We start from the raw sequence: 12,681 nt of genomic DNA on the forward strand, positions 1-12,681 counted from the left end.
TAATCTTGTTCAATTCATTGATTAAAATTATAAATGAACCGAGGGCTTGGGATTCAAGGGCTTTCCTGAACCCCGGCACCTTGTTACATATTGGTGGTCTGCACCAGGACTATCTTGAGAAGGAAAATTATAAACAAATAAACAACAACAAAAAAAAACATTACAGCCTGGCATGGTGGCACACACAGCACTTGGGAGGCAGAGGTAGGAGGATTGCCGTGAGTTCGACACCACCCTAAGACTACATAGTAAATTCCAGGTCAGCCTGAGCTGGGGTGAAACCCTACCTTGAAAACACAAAAAATACATATATAGAGAGAGAATTTAAACTGTTCAACAATAACAAATTGGGGGAGGGGGGCGAGGTGGACAGGCATGGTGGCACACACCTTTAATCCCAGCACTCTAGGGAGACTAAGGCAGGAGGACTGCCATGAGTCCGAGGATAGCCTGGGCTAAAAAAAAAAAAAAAAGTAGAGGGGCTAAGAAGATAGCTCAAGGGACTGAAGGTGACTGCTTGCAAATACTGCCATCTCTGGTTCAATTCCCAAGTCAACCATGTGGGCTGGACGCAAACAGTGATGGATACATCTGGAATTCATTCACAGCAGGGAGGCCAGGACATGCCAACACACACATACACATACGTACATAGATGCATACATAAGCACACATACCATGCAAATAAGTTAATTTTAAAGAAACTGGAAAGATTAATTCAGGATGGAGGATGGGGGAATGATCTGGAGAAATAGCTAAAGTCAAGTTATTGATAGTATTGCAACTGTTTGGTGGATGGTGCAAAAATATTCCATACGCTGGTATACTTCACAATTATCATTTTAGGATGTTTTCTACTTGCCAATAATACCACAGATAGCAAGAAACACACAAAAGAGCTTTATTTTGGCTTTCAGTCTAAGGTTGAAGTATGTTGTTGCGTACAGAATCGCCAGTACCCACATAAAGCCAGATGCCCAAAGTGACACAAGCATATGGAGTTCATCTGCAATGGCTGGAGACCCTGGCACACCCTTCACTCTGCCTCTCTCCTATTTCTATCTGTTTGCAAATTTAAAAAAAAAAATGGGCTGGAGAGATGGCTTAGCGGTTAAGTGCTTGCCTGTGAAGCCTAAGGACCCCAGTTCAAGGCTCGGTTCCTCAGGTCCCACGTTAGCCAAATGCACAAGGGGGCGCACGCATCTGGAGTTCATTTGCAGAGGCTGGAAGTCCTGGCACGCCCATTCTCTCTCTCTCCCTCTATCTGCCTTTCTCTCTGTGTCTGTCGCTCTCAAATAAATAAATAAAAATGAACAAAAAAAACTTAAAAAAAAATTTTTTTTTTAATTAAAAATTAAAAAAAAAATCTTACAACCTATTATCCCATCCAATCCATCACTGAATCCACTCAAGAGGACAGAGCTGGATGTGAAGGCAATCTGGCTGTGACATTTGTCATGCCATTGATTCAGCTGATCTGGCTGGCTAGGCGGGTGTCCCCTTCCTCACTCTCCATGTGCGTCCCTCCCGAAGCTACACGCTCGGTCCAAGAAAACAACCTTTCCCATATAGAGGAAGATCGGTCTTTGGCGACGGGCATACGGGCAGCTGCACTCCCCTGCTAGAACCCCCAAACAAGCTCTCCAGAGGACAGAGCCCTAATCACTTTGCATTTTCTAGTGGGGCTAAAGTACAACGTGAGTTTTGTAGAGAAGACACTGTGTTTAAAACAGCACTATATAAAGCATATGTGCATGCATACATAGCCGTGTGTGTGTGTGTGTGTGTGTGTGTGTGTGTGTGTGTAGAGAGAGAGAGACAGAACACAGTATGTGTGGTATGTTTTTGTAGACACACAACCCATGTGCACATGCGCAGAAGCCAGAGGACTGGGCGTCCTCCTCTATGACTCTTTTGCCTTATTTCCCCTAAGACAGGGTCTCTCACTGAACCCGAATCTCTGTTTTTTGGTTAGACTGGTTGGCCCCTCTACACTGGTGTCACAGGCACGTGTGGCCATGACCAGCTTCTTAACTATCCGTGGGTTATCAGTGAGCATGTGCTACGTGTTTCGGGAATTAAAAAGATCCTGGACCAGAGTGAGACCCTACCTCAAAAAACAGAACAGAACAAAAGGCAACCTCAGGGTGCCAGTCTTTTCCTTCCACTCTCAGACAGGGTTCTCTCCTGCTGTTCACCACTGCATGGCCAGGCTAGCTGGCTCAGGAGCTTCCAGTTCCAATGCCACAGGTACACTGGGATCACAGACGTGTGAGTCACTTTGCAGCTAACTTCACTTGGGCAATGGAAATCCAAACTCCAAGTGGCAGGCTTCCAAAAGCACTTTGAACCACTAAGCCATCTCTGCGGTCCCCTGCAGAGATGGGACTTGTGTATGTGTGTGTGTGTTTATGTGTGTGTGGCAGAATCTCACTCTAGCCCAGGTTGACCTGGAATGCACTTTGTAGCCCAAGCTAGCCCCAAACTCATGACTCCTCCTAAATCAACCTCCTGAGGATTTAGATTATAGGAATGAGCCACCATGCTGAGTGAGTGTAATGCCCAGCTATTTAATGTGCATGCTGGTGACCGAACTCACACCAAGTACTGTTATCCACTAAGCAAACTCAACCTGACTCAAGGGTTTTTAATGTATTTACAGATTTAAGCAGTCACATCCCATCAACCTTAAAAGGTTTTCAAATTAAACATGGAACTATTAAAACGTCACACAAATTGGACCGGAGTCCCGCTCCAAAGGACGGAATGCATGCCTGGCATGGAAAACCCACTCAAAAGCCTATGTTTCCAGGTATGCTGGTTCACGCCTTTAATCCCAGCACTAGGTAGGCAGAAGTAGGAGGACTGCTGAGATTTGAAGGCCAGTCTGTGACTACATAGCGAATTCCTGGTCAGCTTGGGCTATAGGAGACCCTGCCTCAAAAAGCCAAAACAGGGCCGGGAGTGGTGGTGCACGCCTTTAATCCTAGCACTTGGGAGGCACAGGTAGGAGGATCACCAAGAGTTCAAAGCCACCCTGAGACTACATAGTGAATTCCAGGCTGGCCTGGGCTAGAATGAGACCCTACTGCAAACACACACACACACAGCCTGTGGCAGGGGAGGTCATGAGCCATAGAAGTATAATGTCTGCTGGTGTCTGGCTAAGTGCATATATTATTGTCACGAAACTTCCCTCTATATACTTTCTAATGTTTATAGCCATGTATCAATACTACTCTTACTTTGGGTTAGAGAAGCTTCTCTTTTCACATGGTGGCAAACTTGGGATGACTCAGAATGTACCACAGTGCTGAGAAGTAGTGACAGAGGAGTTCTCAGCACTGAAACATCTCTATCACACCTTACCAGGCTCAGGATCCATAGTGGAGGACATGGCGGAAAGAATATAAGAGCCAAAGGAAAAACTACGCTGCATGCAGATTCATGAGAGAGAGAGAGAAATCATTAGTGGAGATAAACAACAGTGGACTCTGTAAGCCTTAAGCTGGGCCAGCCAGGCCAAATGATCCAGCAGGTACAATAGTGGCATGTCTGTTATGGGGGAAACCAACTGCAGTTTGGCCTGGAGGCCTGCTCCATTGGAGGAAATATATGCTTGATACTGAAAACCTATGAAGGGGTCATGAGACCAGGGGTGTGACACCTGCAGGTATCTGGCTAAATACATGTGTTATTGTCACCAAACTGCCCAATAAGCACTTTCTTTAATGGTTCATACCCATATAGTAAAACTACTCTCAATTTTAGTTAGAGAAGCTTCTCCTTTCAGATGGCAGTGACTTCTGGGATGACGCAAAAGGCACCATCTTGCTATGAAGTGACAGAGGAGTGCTCGGCACTGAAACATCTCTATCACACCTTCCAAGGCTCAGGGTCCATGGCAGAAGAGGTGGCAGAAAGAATGTAAGAGTTAAAGGCAGGACTGCTAATAATGCAATCTTTCAGACACTAATTGGCCTTGATAATCATGACCCTGCAGTGCATACTGCTACTTAAGCAAGACCCTCAAAATAGGAAGAAAAGATGACATCAAAATAAAACACTGAGAGAGGGAGGGGATAAGAATAGATTAGTGAAGGAGATCACTATGAGTTTAAAGCCAGCCTGAGACCACATAGTGAATTCCAGGTGAGCCTGAGCTAGAGTGAGACCCTACCTCAAAAAAAGAAAGAAAGAATGAATGAATGTCATTACAATCTAGAATAAGAGGCAATGGCATATATCCTGATGTACTTAGTATTGTTGTAATTTTTCTAGATCTAGACTTCTAAATCTTCCTGTCTACATTTTTTGTTATTGTTATTATTCAGGGAGTGGTTAAAGCAGGTGTCACCCTATCCCAGGTGGACCTGGAACTCACTCTGTATTCCAGGCTGGCCTGGAACTGACAGTGATCCTCCTCACCTCAGTTTCCAGGGTGCTGGGACTAAAGGGGTGCGTGCATTGCCATGTCAAGCTACCTTTCTAAAATTTAAGAGCAAAACATCAAGCCATAAAAGTTATAATCTCAGCAACTTCAACCGAATGAAAATAGTAAGAAAAGGTCTGCTCATGCTGCCATGGGCAGGAAGTCAGGTGTTTTTTTTTTGTTTGGTTTGGTTTGGTTTTTGGAGGTAGGGTATCACTCTAGCTCAGACTGACCTGGAATTTGCTATGCAAGTCTCAGGATGGCCTCGAACTCACGGCAGTCCTCCTACCTCTGCCTCCACAGTGCTGGGATTAAGGGCGTGCGGCCACCACTCCCGGCTTATTAGTTTTAAGCAGAGGGAGACGGCTACTGTTTTCTTTGATTAGACATCCTTTTGAACTTGTTTTCCAAAACTGGAGACAGGTGAGAAAGAACGAGAAACTGTTACTTCTTTTCTCGAGATCAGCTATCTTGTTACAGGCATCAGATCTTAGCATCCCTAGAGACAGTAAGCTCAACTGAAGTACACTAACCGTGCCCCAGGTTCAAGTAATTTTAACAAGTTTCTCCCAGTCCGGCACCGACCGCCTCCGCTGGGGTCAGTTTAGCGGCGGGATCCGGCTAACTGTCCTGGCACGTGGGCCGCTCGGACGAGTCTGAAGCTGCTCACCGACGAGCGGACGCGGGGCGCAAGTTACAGTGGGGTTTGCCTTCCCGCCGCCGCCCGGTGCAAGCCCCGGATGTGCCCAGGGTCCTCGGGAGCCGAGGCGGCCCCGTGCCCGCAGCGCGCCCCGCTTCCTCCCGCTCGCTCGCTCGCTCGCCCGCCCGCCCGGCGCCACGCTGCCCTCGGGGCCGCTTCTGTCCGCCCCGCAGCAACTCACGGCCGCGCCGAGAGGCCGTCGCCGCCCGAGAACCCTGGCGGGCCAACCGCCGCGGCCCGCAGCGCAGCGCCGCGCCGGGTCCCGACGTACCTGCAGCCGCGCCTGACCGCCCGCTCGCCGCGCTCCCCTCCCCTGGCCGAATGACCGCGCGCGCCGCCCGGGCCCTGGGAGATGCGCCCCCGCCCCGCCCGCGGCCCAGCCCCCGGCGCGGCCAGCCAATGGCAACGCGGCTCTGCCAGGGCACGGCCAATCACAGGTCGCGAGGCGAGGTGGGCGGGGCGAAGAGCCTCAAGCGGACTTGAAGCCCACTGCTTGGGCTCCTGGAGTTGCCTTGGTGAGCGAGGGTCCAGCTCGCTGGCTCTGGGGTCCCCGGCCCAGCACAGAGATGCGGATGGCGTATAACCAAAAGAACTTTGTTCGGGGAAAAAAAAAAAAAATCACAGTAGAGCTGGACCTAATAGGTGTAGGACTATCATCCCAGGTAGTTAGGGGCCTGAGGCATTGAGATTTCAAAACTTAAAAGACAGGGTTGGAGAGACTCGCTTTGTGGTTAAGGCATTTGCTTGCGAAGCAAAAGGACCTAGGTTGGATTCCCCAGGAACCATGTGACCCAGATGCACAAGCGGTGCATGCATCTGGAGTCTGCACTGGCTGGAGGCCCTGGCATGCCCATTCTCTGTCTGTCTCTCTTCTATCTCTCTCTCTCCTTGCAAATAAAATAAAATAATTCAAAGAAAGCCTTGCCAATTTAGTGAGACCCTGTCAAAAATAAGTAAATATGGTCTGGTGTGGTGGCAAACGCCTTTAATCACAGCACGCAGGAGGCACAGGTAGGAGGATCACCGTGAGTTCGAGGCCACCCTGAGACTACATAGTGAATTCCGGGTCAGCCTGACCTAGTGAGACTCTACCTCGGAAAATCAAAAATATATAAATAACTAAATATGGCTAGAGAGATGGCTTAGTGTTTAAGGCACTTTCCTGCAAAGCTATAGGACTAAGGTTCGATTTACAGGACCCATAAAGCCAAATGCACAAGATGGTGCATGTGTCTGGAGTTTGCAGCAGTTGAAAGCCCTGGTCTGCCCATTCTCTCTCCCTCTCTCTCCCTCTCCCTTCTTCCCTCTCTCTCTCTCTTCTCTCTCTCCTTAATAAAATGAATAAGTGGTGGTGCATGTTATAGTCCACATGAGAGGAATTACAGACCACAGCATTTCTTAAACCAATTGAGAATTCTATTTATTAAGCAAGCAGCTGAGAGGGGCCCATGTCAGGTAAAGAATTCTCAACCTGAGGTTCAGGGAGACACTTTATAAAGGCAAAATACATGGAGCTGGGCATGGTGGCACATGCCTTTAACCCCAGCACTTGAGAAGCAGAGGTTGGAGGATCTCTCTGAGTTTGAGGCCACACTGGGGCTATAGAGTTAGTTCCAGGTCACCCTGGGCTAGAGTGAGACCCTACCTCAAAGAAAATCAAAAAACAAGCCTGGCATGGTTGTGCACACCTTTAATCCTAACATTTGGAGGCAGAGGTAGGAGGATTGCCATGAGTTCGAGGCCACCCTGAGACTATATAAGGAATTCCAGGTCAGCCTGAGCTGTAGTGAGACCCTACCTTGGTCTCAAAAAAAAAAAAAAAAAAAAAAAGACCAGTAAAGCTTAGGGTAACCTTGTAACAACCATTATTTTGATTATACATCTGGGCCATGGTCCAGGTCATTGAAAGCCTTGTATGTACTGCCCAATGCAGACGTGGCTCTCTGGGAGTTAGCCTGCAAAGCGCGAAAGCAGGTACCAAATGGAGTAGGCCTAATCAGGACAAGATAGTCTTACCTTGCCTCTTTCAGTGTACGACTTTAGTCCTGGAGCTCAGGAGGCTAAGGTGGGAGCATTCCCGTAAATCTGGGTTCAGCCTGATGCTACACAGTGAACACCCAATTCTGCCTGGACTGGAATGAAACCTTGCCTATGGGGGAGAGGAAGTAAGCAACAGAAATAGCAAAATAACTTTAGTCAGAAATTTTCAGCTGGGCGTGGTGGCGCACGCCTTTAATCCGAGCATTCAGGGAGGCAGAGGTAGGATTATCGCTGAGAGTTCGAGGCCACCCTGAGACTACATAGTGAATTCCAGGTCAGCCTGAGCCAGAGTAAGACCCTACCTTGAAAAAAAAAAAAAAGAAAGAAATTTTCAAATGTCAACCCTTTAGGAGTGTGTTATTTACAAAACTGGTCCCTACCACTGTTACCTTTTTCTTGAGTTCCCTAAATTAATTGTCTTGGGGACCTGCCATCCTCAGCCGAGTCAGATTTCTGAAGACTGGTGCTCTATAATGCCCTCTCACTTGACAAGCAGTTGGCTGAGCACCCTGTGGAGAGACACCAGAAGCAATCATTGTCACTGTAAGGGTCAGAGAGTCGCTGAAGAAAAACCCTGGACTCAAATATTATGTAAAAGCAAAGAGCATTTATTCTGCAGAATCAGCCAGCATACGGGGGTCAACCATTCATACAATATGGCGACGCTGAAAGGAGCACGCAGGCCCCTTTTAAGATCAGCTAGGGGAATTTTAGGAGGGTTGGGTCATCTTCTAATGTGATTGGCTAGTCCAGCAGCAGTTACATTTGTACGCCTCTGATTGGCTGTGGCCCAGATTTTACCATCCCTGGACGTTAAGTTTAGACATGTTTTAGAGACTTGGCAGGAACTGACTCAGCCCTGGAGCCCTGCTATCTCCGGCAAGTCCTTTTTTGGTCATAGTCCAGAGCAGAAGCTGACTCGGGCCCCTGGGCGGCTATCTTCCCAGGCCACATGTCAGGGTCGCTGTTGATTAACAGCTTTGTTTTTTCCCAGAAGTCTTGCCTGCCTCTCCAGGAAACTGAAATTTCGGCCAAGCTGTAAACTGGAGCAATTTGACCCTTTCAGTCACCATCTGAATAAACCCCTCTTCATCAGACAAAGCTGCCTACTCTCTTCACTACTGGCAACAACAGACATGAGTCAGTCAGATGAGGTCAGTTAGGTCATTAGCAAAACACACCAGCATCTCAACATGCTCCCCAAATGAGGCCCAGGGTTCTTGGTGTTTCCACATGAAAATGCTCATTCTTAAAAAAAGAAAGAAACAAAGAAAGAAAAAAAGAAAGAAAGAAAGAAAGGGCGAGCATTTTAGGGGCTGGAGAGATGGCTTAGCGGGTAAGACATTTGCTTGCAAAGTCAAAGGACCCAGGTTCAATTCCCCAGGACCCAAGTAAACCAGATGCACAAGTTGGCACATGCGTCTGGAGTTCATTTACAGCAGCCAAAGGCCCTGGCATGCCCATTCTCTCTCTGTGACAAATTAAAAATGAATAAAAAGCCGAGCGTGGTGGCGCACGCCTTTAATCCCAGCACTCGGGAGGCAGAGGTAGGAGGATCGCCATGAGTTCAAGGCCACCCTGAGACTACAGAGTTAATTCCAGGTCAGCCTGGACCAGAGTGAGACCCTACCTCGAAAAACCAAAAAAAAAAAAAAAAAAAAGAAAAACCGAAAAACAAAACAAAACAAAAAAACAAAACTGAATAAAAAATTTCTGAGGAGTAATCAATGCAATTTGTCAGAAGAGTCTGTAACAGTTACCTTTGATAACTGGCAAAAATGTAAAGGAGTGCTAATCTTTGCAAATTTGTTGTATGTGTCAGTTTAGGGTAACTGGGCCCCAACAGGCAGTCTTTGAGCCTGCCCTTGCAATCTCCACTTTGCTGGAGGTCAGAGAAAGATCTGGCTTCCTCTTATCTCTTGCCTATAGGAGTTCCCCAGATCTATTTTTCCATCAACCTGAGTCCCTCACTAGGAAATTCCCTTATCCTAGGATTAAGATTCCTGGAAGGATTAAACCTGATGAACTGGCTTGGAGGTTGGTTAATTTCAGCCCCCATTCTGGGCCTATACGTGACCCCAATTTGGGTCTCCAGGTGGTCTTTACCGTCTCATGGGCAGGAAATCTTTATACTATCTTCTCTTCTTCTTTTTTTGTTTTTAAAGAGAGAAATGGAAGACAGAAATATATAGAGAGAGACAGAATGGGTGCACCAGGGCCTCTAGCCTCTACAAATGAACACCAGACGCATGTGCCATTTTGTGCCTCTGGCTTCCGAGGGTGATAGGGAATTGAGCCTGAGTCCTCCTTAGGCAGGAAGTGCCTTAATCCCTACTATCTTGAAGTAATATACTTTATCCTTTGGTCTGTGAATGTCATTTTTTGTTATTGTTGCTCTATTTTTTTTTTTTTTTTTGTTTATTGAGGTAGGATCTCGCACTAGCCCAGGCTGACCTAAAAATACAGTCTGTAGTCTCAGGGTGGCCTCAAACTCAGTGATCCTCCTAGCTCAGCCTCCCGAATGCTGAGCACCACCTCACCCAGTCAATCCTTTTTTTTTTTATTTTTTGGTTTTTAAACTTTTTTTATTTATTTGAGAGAGATTGAGAGAAAGAGACTGAGAGAGAGAATGGGCACTCCAGGGCTTCCAGTTACTGCAAACAAACTCCAGATCAAATGCATGAGCCACTTTGTGCATCTGGCTTATGTGGAGTCCTGGGATATCAAACCTGGTCCTGAAAGGCCCAAGAATTCAGAAGCCCAGAAATACTATCACACTCCAAAGGGAGCTTAAGCGGGCCCCTGCATACCTCAAACTCCAGGCTTTACTCTCTGTTGGAAGCAAGTAAAGAATCCCTCTTCTCATTATATCAGAGCCCACTCCTAATATAAAACTAGGTAAAAAAGGGCATGAGATAGCCCTCAAGGATGGGAAATGAGTAATGAAGTGAACCACTTATTTGGTTTCTGTTAATAGCCTGCACCATAAGCCTTAATTGCCTGCACCATAAGCCTTAATAGCCCACACCATAAGCCTTAGTAGCCCGCACCATAAGCTGTAGCAGCCTGCCTCAGACCACCAAGGTCATAGGAGACTGATACCACACTCTGCTACCCCCACCCAAGGACCTGAGCAAATGCTGACCACCAAGGTCATAGGAGACTGATTGGTCCATGAGGGGCTTGAACAAATTAAACTAATTGGCTTAGAAACTGTGGAGTGGCACAAACTGACTGGCTCGCACCCCGCGGGCTCCTGATGTTAAAAAATGATTGGTCTAATGCACAGGCTTTGTTAGAAACCCTATAAAAACTGTCCCGTTCCTGCATGCGGGGCTCTGCAGTCCTCTACCCCTGTGCGGTGTACGACTGTGGGCCCCAGCACACTTGGAATAAAATCCTCTTGCAGTTTGCATCAAGACCGCTTCTCGTGAGTGATTTGGGGTGTCGCCATATCTGGGCAGAGCGTGGGGTCCTCGTTTTGGGGGTCTTACACTTTCTACCAAGGAATCTTCCAGATTAGTTATAGCCTTGAGGAGCATGGTCCATTTACTGTCATTATCACAAGAAGACCTATGTCTGGGACTGCAGGTTTGTGAATTGTCATTGCCTGGGGCTTTTAGACTATTAGCTATTTCTTTTCACCCCATCTTTGATAATTCCAGATTTGTTTGTAAAGAAACGGCATTCCTCTCCCAATATTATGCATATTCTACCCCTTTCGGCCTTTAGTAGAGGCACCACTGAAGAGAGTCTATTTCCTACTTGGAGTCCGGTTATCTGTGAAGTGAGTACACCAAGACCCTGGTTCTACTGGAAAGAAAAGTTTTGTACTGAGGACAAAGAGTGAGAAAAGGCATCAGGTATATCAAAGTACAGGCACCAGCTGGGCGTGGTGGCGCACACCTTTAATCCCAGCACTCAGGAGGCAGAAGTAGGAGGATCGCCAGGTGTTCGAGGCCACTCTGAGACTACATAGTGAATTCCAGGTCAGCCTGGGCTAGAACAAGACCTTACCTAGGAAAAAAAAAAAAAAAAAAAAGCACAGGTACCAGTGCAATTGGTGGGGAGGCAAGCATAAGCATAAGGGCCATTTCCACAAAAGAAGACATATGTCTGTGGGGCTAAGCAACACTTTAGCGATATTTTTGCTACCTGGGTATTTGTTATCAGACTGACCCATCCTTAGCGTGATATCCTAACCTCCCAAAATCCCAGAAAGTATGTGAGACAAAAGATGCTGCAGCCTGCAGGGCTGGAGAGATGGCTTAGCAGTTTAGGTGCTTGCCTGCAAAGCCTAAAGACACAGATCCAGTTCCCCAGCACCTACATAAGCCAGATGCATAAGGTGGCCGGCCCATGCATCTGGTGTTCATTTACAATGGCTAAGAGGTGTGGTGTGTCCCTTTTTTTTTTTTAATATTTTTTTTGTTCGTTTTTTATTTATTTATTTGAGAGCAACAGACACAGAGAGAAAGACAGATAGAGAGAGAGAGAGAATGGGCGCACCAGGGCTTCCAGCCACTGCAAACGAACTCCAGACGCGTGTGCCCCCTTGTGCATCTGGCTAACGTGGGACCTGGGGAACCGAGCCTCGAACCGGGGTCCATAGGCTTCATAGGCGAGTGCTTAACCGCTAAGCCATCTCTCCAGCCCAGTGTGTCCCTTTTCTATCTGCCTTTGTCTTTCAAATGATTGAAATATTTAACAAATAAATAAAGCCAGGCCTGGTGGCACATGCCTTAAATCCCAGCACTCCAGAGGCAGAGGTAGGAGTATTGCTGTGAGTTCAAGGCCACCCTGAGACTACATAGTGAATTCCAGGTTAGCCTGAGCTAGAGTGAGACCCTACCTCAGAAAAGCAAAAATCAATCAATAAATAAATGCAGCCTGTAAAGGTTATACTTTAAGGACAGAAGAATTGATGGTGATTTTTCTACCCATATCCTTAAGGAAGGGGAGAGCACCTGAGTCTCATTTGGGCTCACAAGAATTTGGCAATCCTTTTGTTGTAAGTGGGGTGGGGGGCGGTTTTACAATTCTAATTAAGAGAGCCTACATGCCTTCTTGTCCCTGTCCTTCAGAAAACTCTACATGGAATTAGTGTCAGCACATGGACTGGGGAAATTCAGTTTGTAACAGGTTTGGCATTCCTTTATTTCCTTTCCCTAGGCTTGGATGTCGCAAGGTTATTCCCTCTCCAACTGATGTTTTCTAACCTCTTGGGTTGCTGTTTGAGGTATCTCCTAAAATGGGGGCTAGTTTTCCCAAATCCCTTGGCATTGTAGGGCACCCACATACTCTCTGTAAGGTTCAGGAGTGACCAAGACCATGGAGACCACTCTGAGGCAAAGATGGAAGTTTTTATTCGTGGGCTGGTGGGGTGTGGGGACACGAGCTGCCGAGCTGCCGGGACTGACTCTCAAGAGCAGAGGAGCAGTCAGCTTGGGTATACAGAGAGTGGGCTTTCAGGTGGGGGAAGGTGAGGAAAGGAAGGAACTGCTTTGTT

The 12,681-nt window shown here is 47.1% G+C and overlaps 1 protein-coding gene across 1 annotated transcript in view; it reads right to left on the bottom strand.

Moving 5' to 3' along the window:
• Atf7ip2 (activating transcription factor 7 interacting protein 2) overlaps window positions 1-12,471 on the bottom strand; it is a 63,628-nt gene extending 51,157 nt beyond the window's left edge. Inside the window, exons 1-2 of the mRNA XM_045161289.1 lie at window positions 12,392-12,471; window positions 5,404-5,545 (exon numbers count right to left, since the gene is read on the bottom strand). Of these exons, the coding sequence (XP_045017224.1) occupies window positions 5,404-5,545; window positions 12,392-12,471 (222 nt within the window). The remainder of the gene's footprint in view (window positions 1-5,403; window positions 5,546-12,391) is intronic.
• Between the last annotated feature and the right edge of the window lie 210 nt (window positions 12,472-12,681).

This window comes from Jaculus jaculus, chromosome 11 (genome assembly GCF_020740685.1).
Source record: "Jaculus jaculus isolate mJacJac1 chromosome 11, mJacJac1.mat.Y.cur, whole genome shotgun sequence".
Classification (NCBI taxonomy): domain Eukaryota; kingdom Metazoa; phylum Chordata; class Mammalia; order Rodentia; family Dipodidae; genus Jaculus; species Jaculus jaculus.